Consider the following 25,023-nt stretch of genomic DNA (forward strand, 5'->3'; position numbering starts at 1 on the left):
GTGGAGGCAGCAACAGCCGGCAGCCATATTGCTCAGTCAAGTCGGCTTCTTCACTTTGGCTGGGTGTCTTCTTTAAAATCGCTTCCTTGCATTTAAAAAAACACCGACAGATTTCACCTGAGAACCCCATTTCGCCAAACTTGGACGGCACGTTATCTCGGATTTAAAAAATTCAACAAAATGAGTCCAACCGATGCTAAACGAGGGGCTAAACGCAGGAAGAACAAGCGGGGCGGTGGCAGTAGCTGCAGTGCTGTCTGCAATAGTAGCAACGGCGTCGGCAAGGCCGGGCTTCCGTCGGCCCTCGGCTGTGCTGGAGCTCCGACACCTGCCGGCTTCCTTGCACCTGCCAGTGGAGGCAGCGGCAACGTGGGCTCCATGAACGGAGAGGTAAGAGACGAACCCAACGCCCGGCGGAGGATGTCAAAGCGAGGACGTTATCAACGACACCAATCTTCCGTGGGCCCGACACTGATGGGAGGAAGGCAGCTAGCTCCTTTGCCTCCGGGGTGTTTATGTCCATAAAAACCCACCTTGCTGCTGACTTAAATGCTTCTTTTTCACGTTTCGTCTGCTAACAATTGGTACAATTGTGGGCTTACGGTGGCCCTAAAACTACTGTAAACATTACAGTAGGACCGACGTGACTACCTTGCCACAGTTAGCTTAAGTTCTAAGCTGCAGCTATATCTACTTATACAACACAAACACGTCATTATACACTGCAGTACATTTCGGATGGGGGTGGGGGGTTGCTACTAAACAACACTTAAAGTATAACATTGTGTTTATTTCTTACCACCGCAATCCCAAAGATAAACACCGACGCTAGCTAATGCTAATGGCTACACTCCTGTGTCGGCCTTGTCTATCTTCTTCGGCACTGACTTTACAGTGTTTGCTGTCACTGCTTTTGAGTTTTTGGGAACGAACCCCTTGACCAACACCACAAAATGATCCAAATGTGACACTGGCATCCACACTGCAACATAGGCTGCATAATACGATACGATACACATGGTATTCAAGATTACAGCTTGCTTTCAAAGGGCTGCAGCCCCAAAAGGTAAATATTAGGAATGATAACAAATACTGACAGTAGTGCTAGCTGCTGCACTTGCTGTTAATCCTTTTGTTTTTCTAGATGCAAGACAAGCTCCACCCTTAGAAAATTACACATTAAAGCTAGCGTTATCCACATTGTCTATATCTGTCAACAACTTCAAGCTTATTTTCGGGCACCTGTTTACAATGTTGCCAACGCCTCAGTAAGGAAAGTAGCGATTTGCTGTGGACTTGATCATCCCGCCTTTGCGAATGGCTTCTCCAATTTTTCTATCATATCTATTTTTTCCAGCTCCAATAACACCCTCATTAACTGTCAATTGTTGCCCACAATAAAGGAAGCTATAGGAAGAGCGTTGTGATTGCTCACCGAGTTGACTCTCCGGAAAACACCGCCCTTAGCGTTTCAGCAGAGAATTGTACAGCACGCAGCCAACCCTGACGAAGACCGATAAAAGGATCAAGATGATGTCTGAGTGGACGGTGTAGTGACTCCGCAGGAGCATAATCAGACTTAAGAACGATACGTGCGTTCATGTCATCTCCAAAAGTCTCTGAGAACGCGAGACAAAAAAATCGGCAGATTTGTCACTTTTTTTTTCCACAAGAGTAGTCTCGATACACACTTTGGCAACACGGCCTGTGTACGGTGGCCGATCAGGGCAAACCCACGGCAGTATCCAAACACTAAACAAAGAAATCATCCAAACTGCGACACTCTGCAGGATCAAAAGCAACTACATGAGATAAATGCTGCGAGTTGACAGCACAAATTATTTGGGCTACCAAGGGAGCCCGACCTACGCCACGCCAACATCCATCCATCCGTTTTCTATGCCACTTATCCTAATTAGGGCTCCGGGGGTATGCTGGAGCTTATCCCAGCTGACTTTGGGTGAAAGGCCACGCCACCATGAGCCACGTAAACCACTTGCTGTGTAATACTGGAAAAATTATGACCAAGTGTTTACCATGCACCTTTCCATTCCGCTCCTTTCTTCCAGATATCCCTATCATGTTTTTTAAGATGGGGTTTATGTGTGTTTTTGGTGTTTTTCTCTTCCATTAAGCGGCATTGTCGTTGCATTTGCCTGTTTCCGTGGTAGTTGTGCACGTGCGTGTACAAATGTAACTTTTATGCTTGCTGTCGTCCCTCAGGTCAAAGCAAACAACAGCGTCACGCCACAGTTCACAGAAGGACCGGTGAACGCGGACTTCTCTGGAGTCCTTCAGGTGCGTTTGTTTCATATATTTAGTCAGCCGGCAAAGCAAGCTTGCATCTTAAGCTCGTTCCGTCATAGAATGTGGTGTTGGCGTCGCTTGCAAGATGAAGCCAAACCATAAGTGTTTAACCGTACAGTCACATTTTAGTCATCTCTCAAGTGCCATGCAAGTGTGCAAATAGTTTAAGGGTGTTATCAGTGAGTCTTAAGTCTGTCTATATTGGCCTTCTTCCTCATTCACACCGCTGAACGTCTCGCTCAACGGTGTCCAAAGTGCAGCCCGGGGGCCATTTGCGGAATTTTTTTTTAATTGGCCTACAGCACGTTTAAAAAAAAATAGCAAAAATGGAGAAATCAGCAGTAATTTTCTTGCAATCAAAATTGTAATTGAGAAACCTAAAAAAAAATCTATCTTTATTTTAGTAGCATAAAGTTGAAATATTAAAGAAAAAAGATGTTATTTTATAGAGAAGAAAGAAAACAATGAATAAAACAATGAATTAATAAAGTTGTAATTTTTGGAAAATTAGGTTGCGGAAAAACTTATAATGTTATGAGGAAAAAGCCAAAATAAGAAATTTTTACCAAAAAAAAGTGAAATAGTTTGACAATTAAAAAAAAAAACAACTGGAAAAAAAAGGGGGGGGGTCTCAATTTTACAAAAATAAACTCATAATATTAGGAGGAAAAAATGTCATTTTAGTAGCATAGTGTTGAAATATTAAAGGAAAAATGCATTATTGTTTTTAAAACCCATAATATAAGAAACCAAGTTGTATTTTAAAAAAAAACAAAAAAAAAAAAAGGAAATTTGAAAAAGATAATGCGACTAAAGCCAAAATATTATGGGAGTCATATTATGAAAAGACAATTTACAAAGATTATTTAAGAGCAAAGCCGATACTAATAATAGGCTTTTTTTTGCCTGTATCACAACGCTGAGATGCAGTTTTTTTTTCTGGAAATATATACAGTATATATAACTTCTGAGCATATCTTTACCAAATTCTTAAAGTTGCATCCTTTAATTTTTCACGATGTGACCCTCACTGGGAATTTGGACACCGCTGTTCAAGATGAACATGCTTGTTAATGAATGGCCGTACCAAAAGTGACTGATGTGCATCTCTTGTTCCCCACCAGACGCCGTTCACCTTTGGCTTGAACCAGCGGGCCCCGTACACGGCCGGCAACCGCTGCCTCCTGTGCCGATGCGAGCGCAGCAAAGACGCCCTCCGTCCATCGGAGGCGGGCAGCCCCGACCAGTGCGGCGCGTCGGAGGGCGGCCAGACGCCCAGCGCCCTCCAGCTGCCTCTGTGGGTGTGCTCAGACTGCAGGCGCACCGTGGAGAAGGAGGACCGGCACCCTGCACTGGAGCAGTCGCTGGGGGTGAGTGGCCTGATGGAGGCACGAAGCAGCTGATGTGGAAGGGATCTGAGGCTCATTCCTCATTTTGGACAGTGTTCCAAATAGAATCAGGATGCTCGGCGCCACAAGAAGTTGGTAGAAAAAACACTCAACGCTTATAATGCTTGACTGCAAAGCGTTCCAGTTGGATGATGTAGAATGTAAACAAGTAACACGACTGAGCTTGTCCTTTTGAAAGTTTTCATTTGGCTGTTAAAGTAGGTTAGTCATCATTTTCTTTTAGCCTTTGTGCGCTGGGGATATTGCGATCTGAAATCTGTACCCGTAACTAGTCTAACCAGTAAATGCAGATACATGTGGTTGATGTATATCGCCTGTGAAGGCGTACTCGAACTCGGCAAATGATACCGTGCCCGGTGGGCCTGCTTGACACTTACAGCACAGTACGTTTGGCTAGTGTGAGCGCACGCTTCCTCGGGCCCGGCACGCTTTAACGATAACCGAACACAATTCACGCTTGCTCGCCCATGACGTCTGTGTGTGCAATAAGGATGTGTCATTTCATTCATGCCATCGCTGCTCTCGCGAAATTGAATGACAGGGGCAACCTTACGCCAAGTAAGTAACTACAACAACAGGTAACACTACAGTGATCCCTTGCCTCTTTGCAATTGGAATATATTAATCCTCGCTATTTTGTGCTTGACTGTGACCTATTATTAGCTTAGTATTTAAGCAAATTGTGTATTTTTGGTCTAAATTAAGCATTTTCAAGCATTAAAATGGCTAAATGAAGTAAAATATAAAATCTAAGGAAGACTCATTCAAAGGCGTCGTGATGTGATATGTAATATTGTACACTGGTCACTAGGTGTCAGTAATTTTACATTGATGAGACAGTAGGCAGTGCAGGAAGTACTGCACAGAAACAAGAAGGAACTCTCCCAATGCTAACCTGTGAGTCTAGATTATGTCTTACTGTGTCTACTATATTGGGGGAGTATAAACAGCGACTATAGGGGTGTTATTTCATGTCTACAGGGCTCTAACAATGTTCAAAACTATATTTAGAAGTTCATAAACAGGTTTTCAATACTCTAACTATGAAATGCGGAAATTATTATATTACCTTCTGTGGATAAACGAAGGATTACTGAATTTATAAACAATATTCCACAAAGTCATAGAAATTGCATTAGTCCAGCAGAATAGATGTGATGGGACAAGCAATCGGGCCTAGTCCAAGTCCAGGGCGGTAATAGTGGCCTAGTGCGAGTCCGCCCTTGGCGTATATCTGTCAGTGCCACCACCATAGTTACATTATTTTGTTGAACAACCCAAGTAGGAAATTCTTTTTTTTGGAGTGGCATGGCAGCAGTACTGTGCATGCATTCGGGCTTCAGCCCATTCACGTACCATGACTTCATAATACAACACTATTTTACTGCAAACTGCATTTGTAAAGGGAATGGATATGTTGTACGCTCGTGCGCGTGCACGTGAACAATCTTCTCAGGCCCAGACCCACCCAGGAAAGCACGCCACACCAGAGTACAGGTCAGAGCATTCACATGAGCCAAACAAACCCGACGTTAGGTTTCAAGTAGGTCCAAGCACGGCACACATGTCTGGTGTGAGTGCACCCTCCAGGCTAAACTGGCCTTGGTGTCAGATACATCTGCTGCTGGAGTGAGAATGCTGTTCAGAGCACATTATAGAAATGTCAGACATTCCCTGCCGATATCCGCTCTGGCTTCTCATGCATCCGCTTTCATTAGGGATGTAACGGTACACTAAATTGTCACTTCGGTTCGGTTCGGTTTCTTGAAGTTCTCGATTCACTTAATTTTCGGTAACAAGGCAGAAACAAATGACTTAAAATGTTTTTATTTGTTAAAAAAAATGTAAACAGAGCTCTTTCTTTTAAATAAATAAAAGCAACCCATTTGGATGATAGTTCATATCAATTAATAAGTAGTAAATAAATTTAAAAAATAATAATAATAATACAATAAAAAGTGTTGTATTAAAACAATTGTTTAAACATTGTGGTGAAATCTAATGGACACTTACAGTTAAAATAGCTCTCTGTTGCGCGTGTGATAGCTTGTTGATGACATCACTTGTAGCGTTTTCATAAAGTGCTGGTATAACTTTCTGGCTAAAGTGAGGAGGCGATGGTATTTCATAGCGAGCTTCAAGAACTTTAATCATATACAGCCACGGAAAAAATGATGAGACCACCCTTTTTTCTTCCGTTTATTGATCCATTGGAATGCCTGCTACAACTAAAAGTACATTTGTTTGGACCAATATGATGATGATGATGACAAATATAGCTCATAAGAGCTGAATTTAAGAGCTGATATCTAGAAACTTACATGGTTTTCTTGATAGATCTTGATAGCCAAATGCTAGCATTGTACTGCCAAAAAATGTAACTCTTATGAACTATTTTTGTTGTCATTGTTATATTTGTCCAAACGAAGGTACCTTTTAGTTGTATCATTCATTAAAATGAACAAGAAACTGAAGAAACGAGTGGTCTAATCATTTTTTCCATGACTGTACGGTACTTAAAGCCAGCGCTCTCAACAACTGAATATGGACGTAACCTTGTGGCTATAAAAACTCCAATACCATGTGTTACTGCTTTGGCCCGGTCAGAGTTGCTTGCTAGAGGTTGTTTATATGCTGACGTTACGGGTGTTTGCACTAAGCTGGCTTTCTTTCTTGTAGATGTAACATTCACTGTTGGATGATGCCGCTTTAAGTGCGCTAACATGTTAGATGTGTTTCCTGCAGCATACCCGATATCCGTGGGACAATGTCGACACACAACTTTGGATTTATCCACTTGCTTTTGTCCATCTGTAATTTTAACAGGGAAGCCAAAGTGTTCCCAAACAGGAGGCCATAGTGAGATGGGAGGGTCTTCCAGCTCAGGCTTCTCGCTTGCATTTGCCATGATGCCATTTGTCACGCCTGAAAGCTACTCGCGTTCTTCCCCCTCAGTCAGTAGTGTCCGACACAAATTTAATGAGAAAAATAGCATGAAATATAACAAACGGTACATGCAGAACCGAAACGGTTCAATACATCCATGTGAACCGTTACACCCCTCGCTTTCATGGCTTCTTTACATGAGGGACTTTGCTTTTTCTTTCTTTTTTTTCTATGCCTGAGACCATATACAGTAGATGCTATACTGCCTTGCAAAAGTATTCGGCTCCCTTGAGCTTTTTGACCTTTTGCCACATTTCAGGCTTCAAACATAAAGATATAAAATTAAATTTTTTTTTGTGAGGAATCAACACCAAATGGGACACAATCATAAAGTGGAATGAAATTTCTGATATTTTCAACTATTTTTAGAAATAAAAAAAATGAAAAGTGGGGCGTGCGATATTATTCTGCCTCTTTACTGTCATTGCAGCCAACTCACCCCAGAAGTTCCCTGAGGAGTTCTGAATGATCCAATGTTGACCTACATGACAGATGTTGATAAATAAGAGTCCACCTGTGTGTAATCAAGTCTCAGGAGAAATGCACCTGCTCTGTCATAGTCTGAGAGGTCTGTTTAAGCGCCAACAGCATCACGAAGGCCAAGGGACACACCAGGCAGGTCCAAGACACTGTTGTGGAGAAGTTTAGGATATAAAAAGATTTCCCAAGCTTTAAAGATCTCGCGGAGCACTGTTCAAGCAATCATACTGAAATGGAAAGAGCATCACACCTCTGCAAACCTAACAAGACCCGGCCGTCCCTCTAAACTTTCAGCCCAAACAAGGAGAGCACTGATGAGAGATGCAGCCAGGAGGCCCATGATTGCTCTGAATGAACGGCAGAGATCCACAGATGAGGTGGGGGAATCTGTCCATAGGACAACTATTAGTCGCACACTGCACAAATCTGGCCTTTACGGAAGAGTGGCAAGAAGAAAGCCATTTCTCAAAGAAATCCATAGAAAGTCCTGTTTGAAGTTTGCCATCAGCCATCCGGGAGACACACAAAACAGGTGGAAGAAGGTGCGGTTGTCAGATGAAACCCAAATTTAACTTTTTGGGCAAAATGTAAAACGTTCTGTATGGCGTAAAAGAAACACCCTGAACACATCTTCACTGTCAAACGTGGTGGTGGCAGCATCATGGTCTAGAGCTGCTTTTCTTCAGCAGGGACCGGGAAGATGCTTAAAATTGATTGGAAGAATGATGGAGCAAAATACAAAAGACCTGAGACTGGGACGGAGGTTTACCTTCCAACAAGACAATGGTCCTAAACATAAAGCAAAATCTACAACGTAATGGTTCAAAACTAAACATATCCAGGTGTTAGTCCAGACCTGAATCCAATTGAGAATCTGAACTGATAGACATACCCCAAAAGACTTGGAGCTGTAACCCCAGCAAAAGGTGAAGGTGGTTCTACAAAGTGTTCACTCAGGGGGGCCGAATCATTTTGCACACCCCGCTTTTCAGTTTATTATTTGTTAAAAAAGCCAATACATTTCGTTCCACTTCACGACTGTGGTGTTAATTCGTGACAAAAAAATCCAACTTTATGTCTTTTTATGTTTAAAGCATGAAATGTGGCAAAACGTCAAACAGTTGAAGGGGGGTGGAAGGCACTGTATATAGCCTTTGGAACTAATAATAGCAGCAAGAAATCTTGTGATTTACCCAGCATTTTTTTTTGTCAATGGAGCATAATGCCTCCCTTCTTCTGAGATGTGATTTTAAAAAAGAAAAAAAAAATACTTGACTGACTTGGTTGGATTGCCTAGTAGGGGTGTCATGAGCACATGAGCTTGCCTCTCCGAGAGCGAGATGAGAATTTGCCAAGCTAATTGTTGGTCATTGCTTGCAAATTTAAAACAGCCTTCCTCAAACAAAACAAATTTTTTGAATTTTGCCCATCATCATCAAAAAAAGCGGCAGCTCATCAGTGCCCATCAATGTAATGGGACACACCCATTCCGCCTAGAAAGCCCGCTATTAAAAACCCCTCCAAAAACGTTTTATAATTTTATATCCATGCAGTAGCCATGGAGCAACAGGTACATTCATGATAACATGTAATACTTATGAGTATCTTGCCGTACTTTTTTTGTTTTAACCATTAGCAGAACCTCCTTCCTGGGCGCATTGATTTCACATAGCAGCATAGAAAAGAACGCCACACCTCGCGTTAACGTTTCTAAACTCAAAAATAAAAACACAGCCCCAATATGTGGCGTTACCTTTTGGTGGTGGCCTGAGGCATTGTGAGTGAGTGTGTGGTGAAGTCAGTTGCTAGCCGGTGTGGTGTGGCGAGGTGTCACTACGCCGGAGAAGTAGTTCTTTGGTGTAACAATGTTAATAACAATCATGTTGCTGTAGCTTGGTGAATATGCATTCAAACTACATGCCCGAGCCAACGAAGGGGTGGCGCCTCTACTCTGAGCGCCTCTCGAATGGCCGAGCTCCTCACCCTACCCTAGGATTGTGGATGATGACAAAAATTCACCCCAAAAACGTGCACTTAAAGCAAGCTGAAGTGCCTCTGACTATGCAAAGTTACAGTGCCGTTTACTGGATGAAATTGTAATGACAGGCTACAGAGACAGCCCTATTATAATGATGTGTTTGTGAGCAAAGGCATCAAAACAGCAGGAAACCTCAAAAAAAAAAGATAGCACAAAATACTTCTGTGGAGATGCAAATTAATGGTGGCGGGGCGCAACAAATAAATGTATGGCAAACCCTCTCATACACTACATAGATTTGCTCAACGTTTTGGTCTTATTTAGTAAGATTATTGTCTTGGGTTGACAACCCTATATCTTCCCACTTAAGTCTCCCATAGTCAGCGGGTGTGAGGGCTACAAAAACAAATCACCACCGAGGTCGAATTAGTGCCCTCTATGATGTAGTTTTTATTAACTCCACAAGATGGCAGTAGCTGTGCATTTAAAAGATCTTAAATGATCATGTGGTCCAAGAGAGCTAAGTTTTTCCTTTTCCACTTTCTCATGCAGTCCAAGTCGTGTTTAACGTGTGTGTGATCCATTTAACCATCCCACAATTGAGGAGCCTCTACTCTTTGTTTACCCTGATGTGTCACAGAGCCAGGATTTCCTTCTACACATGCCGGTGGGTAACGGAAGCCTGGGCAAGGACGCGGGCGACAGACTAACCACCGCCACACCCACACCGCCCATGCTCCCAGCACCCGACCTCGCCACACCCATGCCCGCCGACACGGCATGTGGCTGTGAAGCGTGCCACGAAAGGCGGTGCGTTCAGAGTGACTCGCTTTTCAAAAAGTCGCCAGCGAATGTCTCTAAACTGCATTTCCTCGAATTGACAGAGAGATCTCGGCCGAGTCAGAGCGGGAGTCTCAGCAACTGCAGAACCACTGGTCGGAGGTACGCTACCTGGTCCGCTGCATCTACCGGCAGGCCGGAACGCCGCTGGCGGATGACCACGACCAGCCCCTGGAGAGGGACAAGGAGGGCATGAAGGAGCTGGTAGACAGGTAAAACTTTAGCAGACCTTGTCCACTAGGGGTCCCTGTCACACAATAAAACTAGAACAGGGATATCTAAGCTGGTCACAATCATGAGCTTTTTTATTTTTTAAGTGTTATTAACTAAAGTATAAATTTTATTGGTACACAAAATTGGTTAAACTGTATCCACATAAACGTAAAGGTTCCATGGTCACCAACATATCCTCCCTCCCTCTCTTCAGACTCTGCGAGAAGGACCCCTACCAGCTGTACCAGCGACTGGAGCAGCAGGCCCGCGAGTACGTGCTGGAGATGAAGGTGCGGCTCCTTAAGCACCTCTCGGCGGGCTCCAAGATGCCGGGACCCGCAACGGCGCCCATAGCCCAGGGTCCTCCTCAGGCCCACCAGTTCATCTCCCTGCTGCTGGAGGAGTACCGCGCCCTCTGCCAGGCCGCTCGTACCATCAGCGGCTTTCTGCTCACCCTGGTCAGTTTGTCCCATAGATTTCGGGGGTGTCACAAGATCTCATGAGATTAAAACGTGACAAGATTTGTCATTCAGGAAATTCGTGGGCACTAGGCCAGGGATGATAATAAATTCATTAATCACACGATAAATGAAAATGAACTTTTTAAAACCTGAACTTAACGGCCTCAATATGTTACCATGTACATGCGTGTCTGTTTTCCTCGTCTCACGCCTCCAAACGGACAGGAAGACGGTTCATTCTGTTCATTGGTTTCAGCACCTTGGCACATTTGTTCCACAGAACAACTGCATGAATGGAGTGAGCCCTTTTGTCAGTCATACAGTCTCTTTGTGTCGGTGGGTGGAGGCGGGGCTGCTAGCATACATGCATAGTGCAGAAGAGTGGAGCAATGTAAGGTAACATATTAGAAATTAAAATAGTAGATTGCAATATATTGTCTTATATTTCTTTCATCGTCTCATCTCATGAACTGAGTGACACCCCTACTAGATATCATACCAGCTGCTCATCACTCCATGTATTAGCAATTTCAATGTTACTGCAGTTAACCACAATCTCCCCCCCATTCCATCAGGAGAATGAGCACCTCCAGAAATTCCATGTGACGTGGGAGCTGCACAACAAGCACCTTTTTGAGAATTTGGTCTTCTCTGAACCAATCTTGCACAGCGGCTTGCCGGCACTGGTTGCACAGCTAAAGTAAGTTTTTGCTGTCGACTTAAGCAGGCACTTTTGAGTAATAAGAACCCGGAGTTGATGAGTTGGTCGACATATACGGGTTGGCAGTGTCCTCGGTGGCGCACTTTCAGGGGGTCCAATCCAAATGTTTTGCATTGACTGCGTCTTTTCAGACACGGCACCACTTCCCACGACTCGTACAGTGAAGACATGTACAGGACCTTGTTAGAGAGCTACCAGCACCTGCAGCAGGAGATGGTGTCTGTGGCCACTGAATGGCAGGAGTGCGAGAAGAGAATCGACGACTATGTTGATGAGCAGGTAAGAAGTGCCACCAGGAAGTATATTACTGTCTGCATGTACAGCAATCCCTCGTTTATTGCAATTAATTGGTTCCAGACCTGACTGTGTTAAGTGAATTTCCTCAAAGTTGGATTCCTTATTTATAGATGGAATATTTTGGTAGTTAGAGCATAGAAAACTTGTTTACGACCTTATTAATACGGCTTTTAAAATGATTAGAGCCCTCTAAACATGAAATTAACACTCCTATGGTCACCTTTACACTCTTATTACACAATATAGTACAGCTGGAGAGAGCACTCTGGCGGACTGTTGCTCCAGGAGGAGCAATGAGCCTAACTGAACTGACCCAATATAGCAGACATAACAGGAGAAAGTCAGACAAGACAATATAGACTCACATGTGAGCATTATGACAGTTCCTTGTTTTATTTATTTATTTATTTATTTTTACTTCCTGTTCTATACAGTGCTCCCTGCAGTGGCTACTGTCTGTTGTATTGGCACTGAGTGACCAGGGTAGAATGCTACATATCATCTTTGAATGCGTCTTCTGAATGCCTTTTATTTGCGTTTTACTTCATTTATCCATATTTACACCCGACCGTGTCACCTGTGGAGGGTGTTGCACGTTTCGAGACACAGCATCCCCGCAATCAGATCATTCATTACACATGCTACAACGTGAAACTAGATCCTCAGGTGTCCTCATTTTTTTACATGAACTGGCACCTTTACACTCCTATTTCCCAATACAGTAGACATAATAAGAGAAAATAACACATGTAAGACTTAGACTCGCATGTTAGCATTGGGGGAATCCCCCATTTAATTTCCTGTTACGTACAGTACTCCCAACGGTGGCTATTGTGATCAGGGTAGAATATTATGTGCCATCATGTCTTTTTTTGCCTCATTTAGCCACTTTTTTGCTTGCACATGCTTACGTTAGGCAAAATAATGACATAAAATTTGCTTAGATATACATATTTTATTACTAATAGGCCATGTTCAACCACAAAACAGAGGATTTATTAATATATTTTTGAAAAACCGTGATCAAGTGAAGCCGCAAAATTTTGAAATGCGAAGTGGCGAGGGATTACTGTATAAAAAGAAGTACTTTTGGTGAGATACATTGTCTGTGCTTTAAAGTTACTCTTCAAGGTGGAGGGCCAGAGTTTCACCAACCAAAGAACAGAGCCTCATAAGTCATTAGTTGGCAAAAATGTAAGCTTTCAATTAATTTCATGATCAAATGAGCTGAATGTGCTTTTATGGAACTGTCCGTCTCTCTCTCAGACTTTAAAGACAAAACAACGAATGCTAAAAGAAGACTGGGAGTTCTTTAAGCAGCGGCGATACATAGAAGAGCAGGTGAGACGCACACATAAAATCCAGTCCATTCTTCTTCTTTTTCTTCTTATTGTTATGATTATTACAGATGTAGTATGATGTCATAATTCCCTCATATCAGCCGACAATTATCGGCCCGACAATTATCATGCACCCCTAATTATTATTGTTCTCCAAATACACCAAACATGGCAGACTTGAGTATGTGACTTTGTAATATTTTGTTCTCTTCATAGTTACCCAACAATAAGAAGCTGCCCTGTGGAGACAACTTCACAGACACCATGAGAATGCTGTCATCACGCCTGAGCATTCCTGACTGTCCAAACTGCAATTATCGGAGGAGGTGAGCGCTCATTTCTGGTTTTGTAAATGTACTTCTGTGCATTTCCATCAAAAAGCAGCAATACCTCGGTTGAACACAAATCGATTGTGGCAGGTGCACATGCGACGACTGCAGTCTCTCCCACATCCTGACATGTGGCATCATGGACTCGCCCATCTCCGAGGACCTCCACATCAAGCTGCCTCTGCAAGGGGAACCCTCCCAGGACTACCTGGCTGAGGTGCACCCGCCCAGCCTCTCCTCGGGCAGTTCGGCATCAGGCTCCAACTCCAGCTCTCCCATCACCATCCAGCAGCATTCCAGACTCATTCTGCCCGCCGGGGAAAGCAACACTTTGTAAGTACGCTCCCCCAGACACCTGACGCAGAGACGCCAGATGCTTATGGTTTGAAATGGGTACTTTGCAAACATGCTTCCATACTTCTCTGTCCCCCTGGTCTGATAGCGTCAGCGATGACGACGAAGTGCCTCCCATGTCCACCAATTTTGGGGACATCTACCCAGTGAGTGGCTACGAGGGCAACTGTGTCCCTGCAGTGAACGGACACCACGGCGACATGAACGGCGACGGTGTAAATGTTACTCAGAAGGCAGTGGTGAGTTGTGAGCACAATGCCTGACCACTTTTAAAGGACCCATAGGTATAAATTAGGGAAGTCCCAATACCACATTTTCACTTCCGATCCGATACCGACATTGCAGTAAGGAATATCAGCAGATGTCTATATTGATCTAGTATCAACACGAACCATCCATCCATCCATTTTCTATGGCGCTTATCCTCATTCGGGTCGCGGGGGTCTGCTGCCTATCCCGGCTGGCTTTGGGCGAGAGGCGGGGTACACCCTGGACTGGTCGAACACAAATCATAATACTTTTATTTATTTTGTAGTGTTGAATATTGGAAAAGCACAAATCATACATACTTTTATGAATGCTAGAAAAGGCTTGGTCACTCTATAAGCGTAACTCACTTATAGATGAATAATATCATCAGGGAATGCTGAGCTAAACAGGCAAACAGTGGTACTGGACCAGCTTATGCATTTAGCCTAAGTTACCATGGTGATACAGCTGCTTTAAAAGAGAGATACCTTCAAAGCAGGCAAGTCCGACTGTCCACTCAACACAGTTCGCTAACCCACTAAACTCACTTTGCAGAATACCGTCCATGTCTAACAATTCCACTATGTTATGATCCAAGCTTGAGGTAAAGCTGTCTGGTACAGTCCCCCTCCATCTACTTGTAGTACTGTAGTCTATTATTCATTGCGTCATGCGTCCATTGCCATACTATAATGTAGCAAAGCCTGCTCTTTTATTTAAAAAAAAAAAAAAAAAGAAAAAAAACATTTTTTTTTTTTTAATCCACTCCTTTTAGATTTTTTTTTTAATTTTTTGTTGAGGAGGAGGTTGACAGGTGTGCTTTTGCATAATAAGGGACGTGATGAACGTAAATTTGATACCTTTTGTCTGCCGCAGTCACCTGGCATCAGCAGCAGCAGTAGCTCGTCAGAGGGTGACGACGAGGACAGCAGACAGCAGGAAGAACGTTCCACTAGAAAAACCAATAGTCCTCCTCCGTCTTACAACCACCAGCAGGTACCACCAAAGTCCATCTTTGTTTTTTTGTTTTGCACCAAATACATTTTTCAATGGATCCTTCAAAAATATCACCAGAAAACGGCGTACATATCTGTTGTTCACCAAAAGGTTGGGCAAGTCCAGCGTGCCTGCGAGTGCCACGTGTGCAACCAGGACCCCACCCCCTCCGCCTTGGGGCCGGCCGGGTGCCTGCCCGCCAGCCGACTCCACTTGGCAGCGCCCCCCGCCGTCGGGCACCAGTTCTTTGCTGACAACAAGACGGCCCCCGCCCACCCGGCGCTACACCTCTATCCACACATCCATGGCCACCTGCCGCTTCACAACTTCTCCCGGCCCCTGCTGCATCCCACGCTTTACCCCCCTAGTCCTCCCCTCACGCACAGCAAGGTGAGGATGTTTGCCTGTACGTGGGGTTCGTTGTGGTTTTCAGCATGTATCTGCATAAGTATGAGTATGCCACAAGTGGGCCAGTGTGTCTGCAGACTAAAATGTATTTTTATGTATTCACATTCGACTGACACAGTTTGGTCTCTAAATCTTCTTCCTTTCTCTAAGCCCTTGCCTCCGAACCCCACAACAAACCACTCTGCAGCCAAGCAGCCGGCCTTCAGCCCCACGCTCCCCGAGCACGTCTACCAGAACTGCTTCAATGGCGGCGGCAGCAACTGGAACAGCTCGTTGCAGTGCCTCTCGCTCAAGTTTGAGAATCTGTGGGATGCCGCCGTGATGAAGAGCTGGAATCCATCCATGCTGCTGCCTGAGTCGCTGCCAGGTGAGCCATCCAGGATTGGCCCTTTTTAAATGACCTGAAGGTGGCCGTATTGTCGCCATCATCTGTCTTCTCAGCAAGTGCGGCCCCGGGGCCATTTTTTAAAAAATATAAGAATAAACCACGGTTTTGTGGTTGAATATGGCCTATTTCACGCATTGTTGGCCTAGATTAAGCATTTTCAAGCATGAAAAATGGCGAAATTAAGTATCTAAATACAAATTATAAGGCATTCAGAAGACTGATTCAAAGACGTGACGATATGTAGTATTCCAAACTGGCCACTAGGTGTCAGTTACATTGATGCGACAATAGCCACTGCTGGAAGTACTGTACAGAACAGGAAGTTTTTAAAAAAACAAAACAAAGAACTCTACCAATGTTAACATGGGAGTCTATATTACGTCTTTATGTCTATGTCCTGTTTTCTCTAATGTCTACTATAGTGGGTAATAGGAGTGTAAAGGTGACTGATGTTATTTGTGAAAAAATCATGTACTAACTAACTAACTAACTAACTAACTAACTAACTAACTTCAAATGTGCACCCCCTCCACAGGTGACACGCTCGGGCCACCCCTCGCCGACGTCCCGCTACCCCCGACACCCGCCGGCCCACCAGTGGAACACCCCTCACTACCTGGCCCCGTGCCCCCTTCCTCGTCCTCATCGCTCTCCTCCTCGTCCTCGTGCTCCTCCTCGGATGCCAAGGAGCAGAAGAAGAGCAGCGCCAAGAAGAAGTGTCTCTACAATTTCCAAGATGCCTTCATGGAAACCAACCGGGTGGCTATGGCGACCTCAGCCTCCATGTCGTCCGTGTCCTGCACTGCCACCACTGTCCAGTCAAGTAATAACCTCCCCATCCACCTTGCATCTAAAAGCCCCAATTCTTTAGGTAATCTATGAGGCACCGGAAGCGCTTAGGTTGTGTAATGATGTTTTTGTATGCAACAATAACAGGAATCTTCAGGCCACCAAGTTTTTTTTTTTGTGGTCAAATTTAGCCTGACAGTGGTTGCCTAACATTTGAGGGCTTGTGTCGGTTGGTTGTTGCTAGGCGACCGTCTGTCAGCTATGCGTGTTAAAGCCCAGTAACCCTTCACACACACTGATATTAACATGTTATTTCCCTCGTGTGACAGTTTTGTTGGTGTACAGTACAAAATCTTGGAGGGCACGTCACGTTTTGGCGTTTCAGTACCACTTGGAAAGTAGTAGTCAACCCTCTGATGACTCATATCTTAGTAGCAATGTGTCTTTCACATTTCCACTTGTTCAAGTATCATTTTGTTGAATTGTATTAAGTGCTGTATCTTTGTATCGCTCAGATGACGTGTTTCACAGCTTGGGTAAAGAGGACCACAGGCAAGCCTCTCCGGTCATCCCCCAACACCCCGCCACACCGCTGAGCTCCCTGCCGCCGCTCTCCGGCCCGTCACTGCCTACAGCGCCTGGCCAGCACATCCCCGCCATGGGACCACAGTCTTTTCCCAAAATAGCCGCCCCAGCCCCGGACTTGGGCGAGACCCACCAGGGTCTGTGCCTCCCCCCGGCCGAGCCCGCCATCTCCTCCTCGACAGACGGTCCACTCAGTGCCCCGCCGAGTGTCTGCAGGTTGGCCCACCTGACACTCCACTTGTGTAGGAGTTTGTGTGATCGTTTTTATGAAAATGTCATTGTTCTTTTTTCCTTCCACCTTTAGTGATCCTGACTGTGAAGGCCACCGCTGCGAGGGCAGCAGGGTGTACGAGCATCCGCCTTACGACGGAGAGGAGAGCCAGGATGAGGACAGCTGTTCGGAGCACAGCTCCTCCACATCTACGTCAACCAACCAGAAGGAAGGAAAATACTGTGACTGCTGCTACTGCGAGTTCTTCGGCCATGGTGGGGTAAGCGAGAACACGTTCAGAACTTCCATCTTCTACGCACTTTTCCTACTCTGTATCCATTTTGAGCCTTTTAATACGATGGTATGCATCTGCATTTCTGAGGAAACTCGCTCACTTGGTCTCCACTCCCAAGTTTGTCTATTCACCTACTGTACATGATGTAAACGTCTATCATTCACACTGACATTAATGTGTCTGTCCATTCACATACATACATAATGTCATTGCCTGTCCATTCACACACAAATGTCTACATGCATAACATCTGTCTGTCCAGTTGCATACACAATGTAAATGTTTGTCCATCCGTGCACACTTGTACTCGTTTTAGAACTGCTGTTGATGGATTTGCAATGTTGGTTATTCGCAGCCTCCGGCGGCTCCGACGAGTCGAAACTATGCAGAGATGCGGGAAAAGCTGCGCCTGCGCCTCACGAAACGCAAGGAGGAGCAACCAAAGCGGGAGGAGCAGCAGCCCGTGCTGGAGCGGGACGGCGGGGTAGAGGACCACCGGCGAGTGGAGGACCTTCTGCAGTTCATCAACAGCGCCGACAGCAAACCGGCATCCAGTTCCAAAGCGGCCAAGCGAGCGAGGCATAAACAAAAGAAGGTGACTGTCACCTTCCACCTTTTGGATTGATAAGCTGGCGCTGCACAATGTTAAACTTGTGTGTCTGCGTGTTTTAAGATGGAGGAGAAGGCGCGTCTGGAGGCCGAAGCTCGTGACCGGGAGGAACAACTGCTGCAGGAGGAGCAGCAGAGGCGGCGGCGGCAGGAAGAAGAAGAGGCAGCGCTTCAGCAGGAACTGCTCAGGCTGCAGGAGCTGCAGCAGCAACAACATTGCGCAACCAAGAAGAAAAAGAAAGACAAAGCCAAGGAGAACACCGCACCCCCTCAGAACAATCCACAGCCCCTCAAACAAACAGCCCAGAATGTCCTCGACCATCTTCAGAACGTAAAGTCGCAGCTGCTCCAAAACCTCATCTGCCTGCCGGATCAGAGGGACGGCAGGTTGGAGCACAGCCCCAAACGCAGCAGCGAGAGAAGCTTCTCTGCTCAGGACAACAATGCCGCCAACCTCCACCACCACAACGCTGATATCAACAACAAAGTCAAGGCCAAGCAGATGGCGAAGGCGATCACGTGCGAGCTCCCACTTAAAAAGGACCCGGAATTACCCAAGAGCTCAGAGACGGCAGCAAAACTCGCCAACGGCACCGCAGAGACCAAAGCAACATGCGCCAGGTCCGTCGAGACGCCCGCTCTTCCTCTTCCTCCTCCTCCTCCCCCTCCTCCTCCTCCTGCAACCACCGTCACGGAAGCACGCAGGGAGGAAAGGAATAACAACAGAAGTGCCAGCGGGAAGAGGCACATGAAGGAAGATCGGAGAAGTCCGCCTGTGTCCAACCCCTCCCCGTCACCTCCCCCTCCTCAGACGACCTCCCATTCCGAACAGACGGAGCAGAACACGAAACCTCCCAGCGCAGAGTCCCCACAACCCAAAGGCAAAGCGAAGAAGAACAAGAAGAAGAAGGGGGACAAGATGAACACCTCCATAGGTTGGTATACATTTTGTACATTAAACATTAGAGATTGGCTTTTTTACCGATATCTGATATTGTCTAGCACCTCATTACTGATACCGATATCAACTGACACCAACATCTGCAGCAGCTCTTCCTCAAACTAATGTCGTGTAATGAACATGAACATGAATCCATCCAAAAAAAAAGAAAATGGAGATCAATAAAGTATCGGTGATTTGTTAAAAGTAAGCCACATACTGCAAAATGCAATCCAGGTTATTAGGGGTGAACATGTGACGAGCTTTCTCGTTTGGAGAAAAGCTGTCTCGTGAGAACAGGGCCGCCAGGAGCCAATCAGACTGAACTATTGTATGGCTACTATGAATAACGCAGGAAGTGGCGTTGTACAAGGCATTATTGGAAGCACACATTAAGTGCTTAGTGCGCACCGTGCAACCTAGCTCAGTGTTCCCAGTGTCAGCGTCAGTGACTGACGTGTGCTTGTTTTTTTCCATGGAAGTTGAACAGCTGTCGCCATGTTTATTGTCAAAGCAGAATCTGTCGTAGTTCTACATTTCATCAGAGTTGCCTAAGATTAGTCAGATCAACCCACGTAGACTTCCGGACTTGTCTGTACCCTGAATCACCTAGCGGTTCTATTGACGCTCGTTCTATTTGGCCGGGCAGTGATTTTTAAAGCTCCAGCGATCACTGGTTTCGCTTCATAACACACCTCATGCATAGAGATTGACAATTTAGAGAGATATATTTAGCCAGATGAAAAGTGTGCATTAAAAGTGAAAGGAAGTGTTTCTTGCTTGAAGTATCCGCCGCGCGGCTCCTCCCATTGTACATAAATACCACCGTGCAATGCCGGTCTAAAACCCCTCTGTAATGCAGCTCCACAGACCCAAGAAGACAGAGTTTGGACACATTACTCCGTCGCCTGGCAAAGACTCGCCTTCCTAGCGAAACCAAGAACACGTGTGGGCGCCCCAAGTGTGGCCCAGGCACCAACAGTGGCACATGGCTCATTGCAGAAGTAGCATAAACGAAAACCCAGCAATAAGTGGAAAAATACATCAAAAGGGCATAATGTAACTAGAACAAGCTAAAATATTGATAATAAAAATATTGTTTTGTGAAGCAGTTAAATAAAAATGTACTTTTCTTAAAACGTATGTTCATTTCTCGCCTTGTGGATCGTCTCGTTTTGTGAGTTGGGTGTCTCGTGACACCCCTACAAGTTGTAGAAAGTGTCAAAACGCTGCACGTGAGTCAGCGATTCATCATGAGGTGTCGTGTTTTGATCGATTGGACTTCAATTTTGCTTTTCCTTGGCTTTCTGTTTCACGTTCGGCGCAACGTGCAGCTGCTCTGCGGTCACTGGAAGGCGCCTTCAGTCGTACCTGTTTCTCATTAGTAGTCAGCGCTACTGTTGAGGTGGAGCTGCATTAGACATAAAGAGCAAAACACAACGCGGACATACACTCCTGATAGAAATGTTAAGACCACTTGATAAATTGCAAGAATTTACATTTTGCACTGTTGAATTGTACCGAGCTTCTCAGTAGAGCTCTGAAATGCAAAAAGAAGAAATGGAAGTAAGACATAAACAAACTGAGTAAGCAATTTATTTCCAGTAAGCATTCAAGTGAAATAGGCTGTTCATCAGCTCATCAAAAATGTAAGACCATGGCTAAAAAAATAAAACCAGCTGTGGGCAGAGATTGGCCCCGGGGCTGCACTTTGGGCACCCTGTCATAAAGCAATCCCTGTGTAGATGCAAATATGCCCCCTAGTGGCCAGGATTTGCACACGGCGGACATGAGAGCAGTCTGATTGGAGGTGAAGTGCTTGAGGCAATGCCATGACATCATTGTTTATCTGTACACCATCGCACCGACCGACCTTGCTGGAAAAAGTCCCAGCATGTTGCAACCGATGGATGGACACCACAGAATACAACGGCGGTGTTACACATGTTGTGTTTATGTTCTCTTCCTGTTGATGAGCCGAGCGGGGAGAGCTGCAGCAATGATGCTCTCTGGACTTTCCAAACTGTCACATCGCTTTCCTCGACTTCCTCCCGCGGCTCCTGGCTGCTATTTGGTGCCCAATGAAGGAATGGCATGTATTGAATTGTGTGTGTAATTAAAAAAAGGTTTCTGCTTGTGTTTAGATGACGTGTTCCTGCCCAAAGACATCGATCTGGATAGCACTGAAATGGACGAGACGGAACGCGAAGTGGAATATTTCAAAAGGTTATTGTTTTTTGTTGTTTGTTTTTTTTACACTTTATTGAACTTGGGCCGGCTCTCTTTGCATGATCAAGCAACAAATTGATGTCTGATTAGCAGAAATGAGCTCACCTCAACACAAGCGCAGCATGATTGTCATTTTTTGAGGCCATTTGTATGACAGCCTTTTATTATGGCATGCAAAAAGTAGGTACAGTAATCCCTCGCCACTTTACACTTCGTGTTTTGCGGCTTCACTCATTACGGATTTTCCAAAATATATAAATTCAAATGAAATAGTTTGAGTAATACATTTTTATAAATGTATTATTTAAATACACACGACCATATTGAGGACATGCGGCATAGAAGATGGATGGTATTTCAATAATACGGTTAAATAAATTATGTAAATAATAATGAATAAAATATAATCATTCAAGTAAAATAATCTGAGTAATACAGTCTTATAAATGCATTGAAATAATACACAAATTATATAAATAATATATAAAATGTTAATTCAAATAAAAATGAGTAATATATTTTTATAGAGGTATTATTTAAATAATACATTTAAATAAATTCTGTACATAATAATGAAAAAAAAATATTCAAATAAAAGTAAGTTGAGTAATACATTTTTTATAAATGTATTTTACATTTGAATAAATTATCTAAAGAAATATATTAATATATATTAATTCAAATATCCTGAGAAATATATTTTTATAAATGTATTATTTAAATAATACAATTAAATACATTTTGTAAAAAACATAATTCAAATAAAATAATTTGAGTAATATTTTTATAGTGGTATTATTTAAATAATACATTTAAATTATGTTAAAAAAATAGTGAATAAAATATATCAATTCAAATAAAATTGAGTAATATGATTTTGTAAATGTATTATATAAATAACACATTTAAATTTATATAAATAATGAAAAAATAATTATCACTGTTTTGTGGTTGACTACAGCCAATTAGTAGTCAAAAAATATGCATACTCCAGCAAATTTCATGTAATTTTTAAACATACAAAATGAACATTAACACAAGCGCAAGTCTTGTTTTCTCTTGTTATGTCTCTTATTATTATACTGGGTAGTAGGAGTGTAAAGGTGACTATAGGGCTGTTATTTCATGTGTAGAGGGCTCTAATAATCTTAAAAGGTGTATTTGAAGGTTGTACACATGTTTTCTATGCTTGATCGACCAAAATTGTATCAATAAGAGATCCTACTTTGCGGAAGAGTGCTCATTATGTTCAGGTCTGGAAACGGTTTCCCTGGTAACTGAGGGCTCGCTGTATCGTAAAGGATGTCTGTGTGGAAGAGGTGCGTGTTGGTAACGTTGACGTGTTTGTGTTTGCAGGTTCTGCTTGGACTCTGCGCGGCAAACACGTCAGCGCCTCTCCATCAACTGGACCAACTTCAGTTTGAAGAAGGCCACCTTTGCCGCGCACTGAAGTCACACGCACCGCGACGGCGCCCGGGCGTTTCTTTCACCGCCAACGCCTCCACCTTCCCTCCCACCTGTTCGCTCCCGCTGTGCCCGAATCACACCCGACGCTGCCTTGCTTTGTTCTCCTCGCCGCGTGGTTCCCACGGGACCCGTATGGACTTGCTGAACTAAAAACAACAAAAACACACACACTGAACGGGAAGTAAAAAAAACAACACACACACACAAAACAGAAATGCCTCTGTTGATTTCATGTTCCTGGCGTGCTTGTGTGCTTTTAGTCGGCCATTTCTTTTTGACTGAAAAAGCCATGGTCTGAAATGAAAAGAAAAAATGGAGAAAAAATCAGTAACTATTCCGAATTAAAAGCTGTATTTGACATATTGTGGCTTTTTATCCCATCGCTTCCCAGCACGGCGTCTCATCCACTTTGGTAAAAAAGGTGCTCGGTCAGCTGGTCTCCACTTCCTGCAACCACCCTCACCCCACCCCCACTACTCCTCCTTGTATTTCACAGAAGGGAGGGGGGCAAAATACTTGACAATGTTTTTGTTTTTTTTTTTTTGGTTTTGTTTTTAGGTTCTGTTTAACAAAATGTACTGGATACTTTTTTTTTCTTGGATGTTTCGTAGCCAGGTTGTGTCAGAAGACTAAGGATGAAAGAAGAAGCAAGTACTCACTTATCAATCAGTCACAAAGTGTGTATTGTATTAACACTGAAGCCCGACTGGCTACTTTTAACATATTGTTAAGTAATATTGAATCATGTCTTTCTTTTTGAAAGATGGAATACAGTAGTATGGCAGGATCACGTCTGCTTGTGTCCGCTCTTGTTTCCTACACTGCTGCAGCGCTCAGGACGCTTGGGATGGGATATGTTCTCATATAATCATATGGCAACATATTCCCCTTCCAGATGACACCATCATGATTTGAAATACATTTATTTAGTTTGTACACTTTTTGTTATAACTTAAGAAACTATCATTCAAATTGAAACTGTACGATTTAAAATGTATTGGTACATTAAAGTTAGTTTATTCAAATTATACATAAAAATGTATAGTTACATTAAATGTAATTTTGGAAAATAATTTGTACAATCAGGATATAATTTGAAAATTTTAATGAAATTATAAAAAAAAATATATAAGGGGTGTCACAAGATCTCGCGAGATTAAAAGATTTCTCGTTCAGAAGTCTCGTGTGCACGAGGCTTGGGATGATAAAAAATAAATCACAATAAATGAAAATGAACTGGACAATTTTGCCGGCCTCAATATATCGGCGTGTGCACGCATGCCTGTTTTCCTCGTCTGTCGCCCGCAAACAGACAGGAAGAGGGTTCACTCTGTGCATCGCTTTCAGCACCTCGGCACGTTTGTTCCATAGAACAACGGCTTGAACTGAGCGAGCCCTTTTTTCAGTCCTGCAGTTTCGATGGGTGCAGGCGAGGCCGCTAGCGTGCACACAGAGTGCAGAAGACTCCAACGTATTGGAGATGAAATTAGAAGATCGCAGTATATTGTCATAGTTTATCATGGTACTTTTATTAGTGAAAATCTTGTGAATCGTCTCGTGAACGCATCGTCTCGTGACACCCCGAGTGTGTGTCCTTGTGTCCAGTGTGGATGGATGCACATCAATCATACTTTAGATTGAAATCAACAAATGTTTGTCCTTCAACCCAACAATTCATCTTTCCACACACTGATTCATGTTATTCATTACCTTATTATTGCATTACATAACATAGATTACATTATTCATGCAGTAGTACACAGAGAAACTCATTCAATTGTTACATGAAATGAAAAAAAAAGTGGTCAATTTACAAGAAAAAGTCTCAATGACACGAGAATAAAGTCGTAAATTTACAAGAAAAAAGTCGTCCATCTACGAGAAAAAAAGGTTGTAAATTTACAAGAACAAGTCGTAATATTACAAAACAAATGTCATAAATTTACAAGAATAAAGCCATAAAATTTAGAGAAAAAAGTCATAAATTGAGGAAAATGTAAATTTATAACAAAGTCGTAAATTCACGAGAAAAAATTACTAACTCTACAAGAATAAGTTGTAGTTTTACGAGAAAAAGTCTTACTATCATGAGAATAAAGTGTAAATTCACAAGAAAAAGTAATACATTTACAAGAAAAAAAGTCGTACATTTACGAGAAAAAGTAGTAAATTTACGAGAAAA

The 25,023-nt window shown here is 43.6% G+C and overlaps 1 protein-coding gene across 4 annotated transcripts; it reads left to right on the plus strand.

Moving 5' to 3' along the window:
• The first annotated feature begins 14 nt into the window (after positions 1-14).
• On the plus strand, positions 15-23,974 carry fam193a (family with sequence similarity 193 member A). 4 transcript variants are annotated; one of them, XM_054780497.1, is made up of 23 exons: positions 15-390; positions 2,224-2,298; positions 3,432-3,677; positions 9,761-9,930; positions 10,005-10,172; positions 10,388-10,631; positions 11,210-11,334; positions 11,487-11,634; positions 12,772-12,846; positions 12,919-12,993; positions 13,209-13,318; positions 13,412-13,654; positions 13,764-13,914; positions 14,801-14,920; positions 15,032-15,310; positions 15,479-15,695; positions 16,252-16,539; positions 17,021-17,306; positions 17,395-17,581; positions 17,952-18,191; positions 18,270-19,140; positions 21,290-21,371; positions 22,731-23,974. In XM_054780497.1, the coding sequence occupies exons 1-23, from the start codon at positions 181-183 to the stop codon at positions 22,822-22,824; spliced, it is 4,704 nt and encodes a 1,567-aa protein (XP_054636472.1). In that variant the 5' UTR covers positions 15-180; the 3' UTR covers positions 22,825-23,974. The 4 variants fall into 4 exon arrangements, with proteins under 4 accessions (XP_054636472.1, XP_054636471.1, XP_054636473.1 ...); XM_054780496.1 differs by having other exon boundaries at positions 16,252-16,587; positions 22,731-23,973; XM_054780498.1 differs by lacking the exon at positions 12,772-12,846 and having other exon boundaries at positions 16,252-16,587.
• The last annotated feature ends 1,049 nt before the right edge of the window (positions 23,975-25,023 follow it).

Source organism: Dunckerocampus dactyliophorus, chromosome 6 (assembly GCF_027744805.1).
Source record: "Dunckerocampus dactyliophorus isolate RoL2022-P2 chromosome 6, RoL_Ddac_1.1, whole genome shotgun sequence".
Classification (NCBI taxonomy): domain Eukaryota; kingdom Metazoa; phylum Chordata; class Actinopteri; order Syngnathiformes; family Syngnathidae; genus Dunckerocampus; species Dunckerocampus dactyliophorus.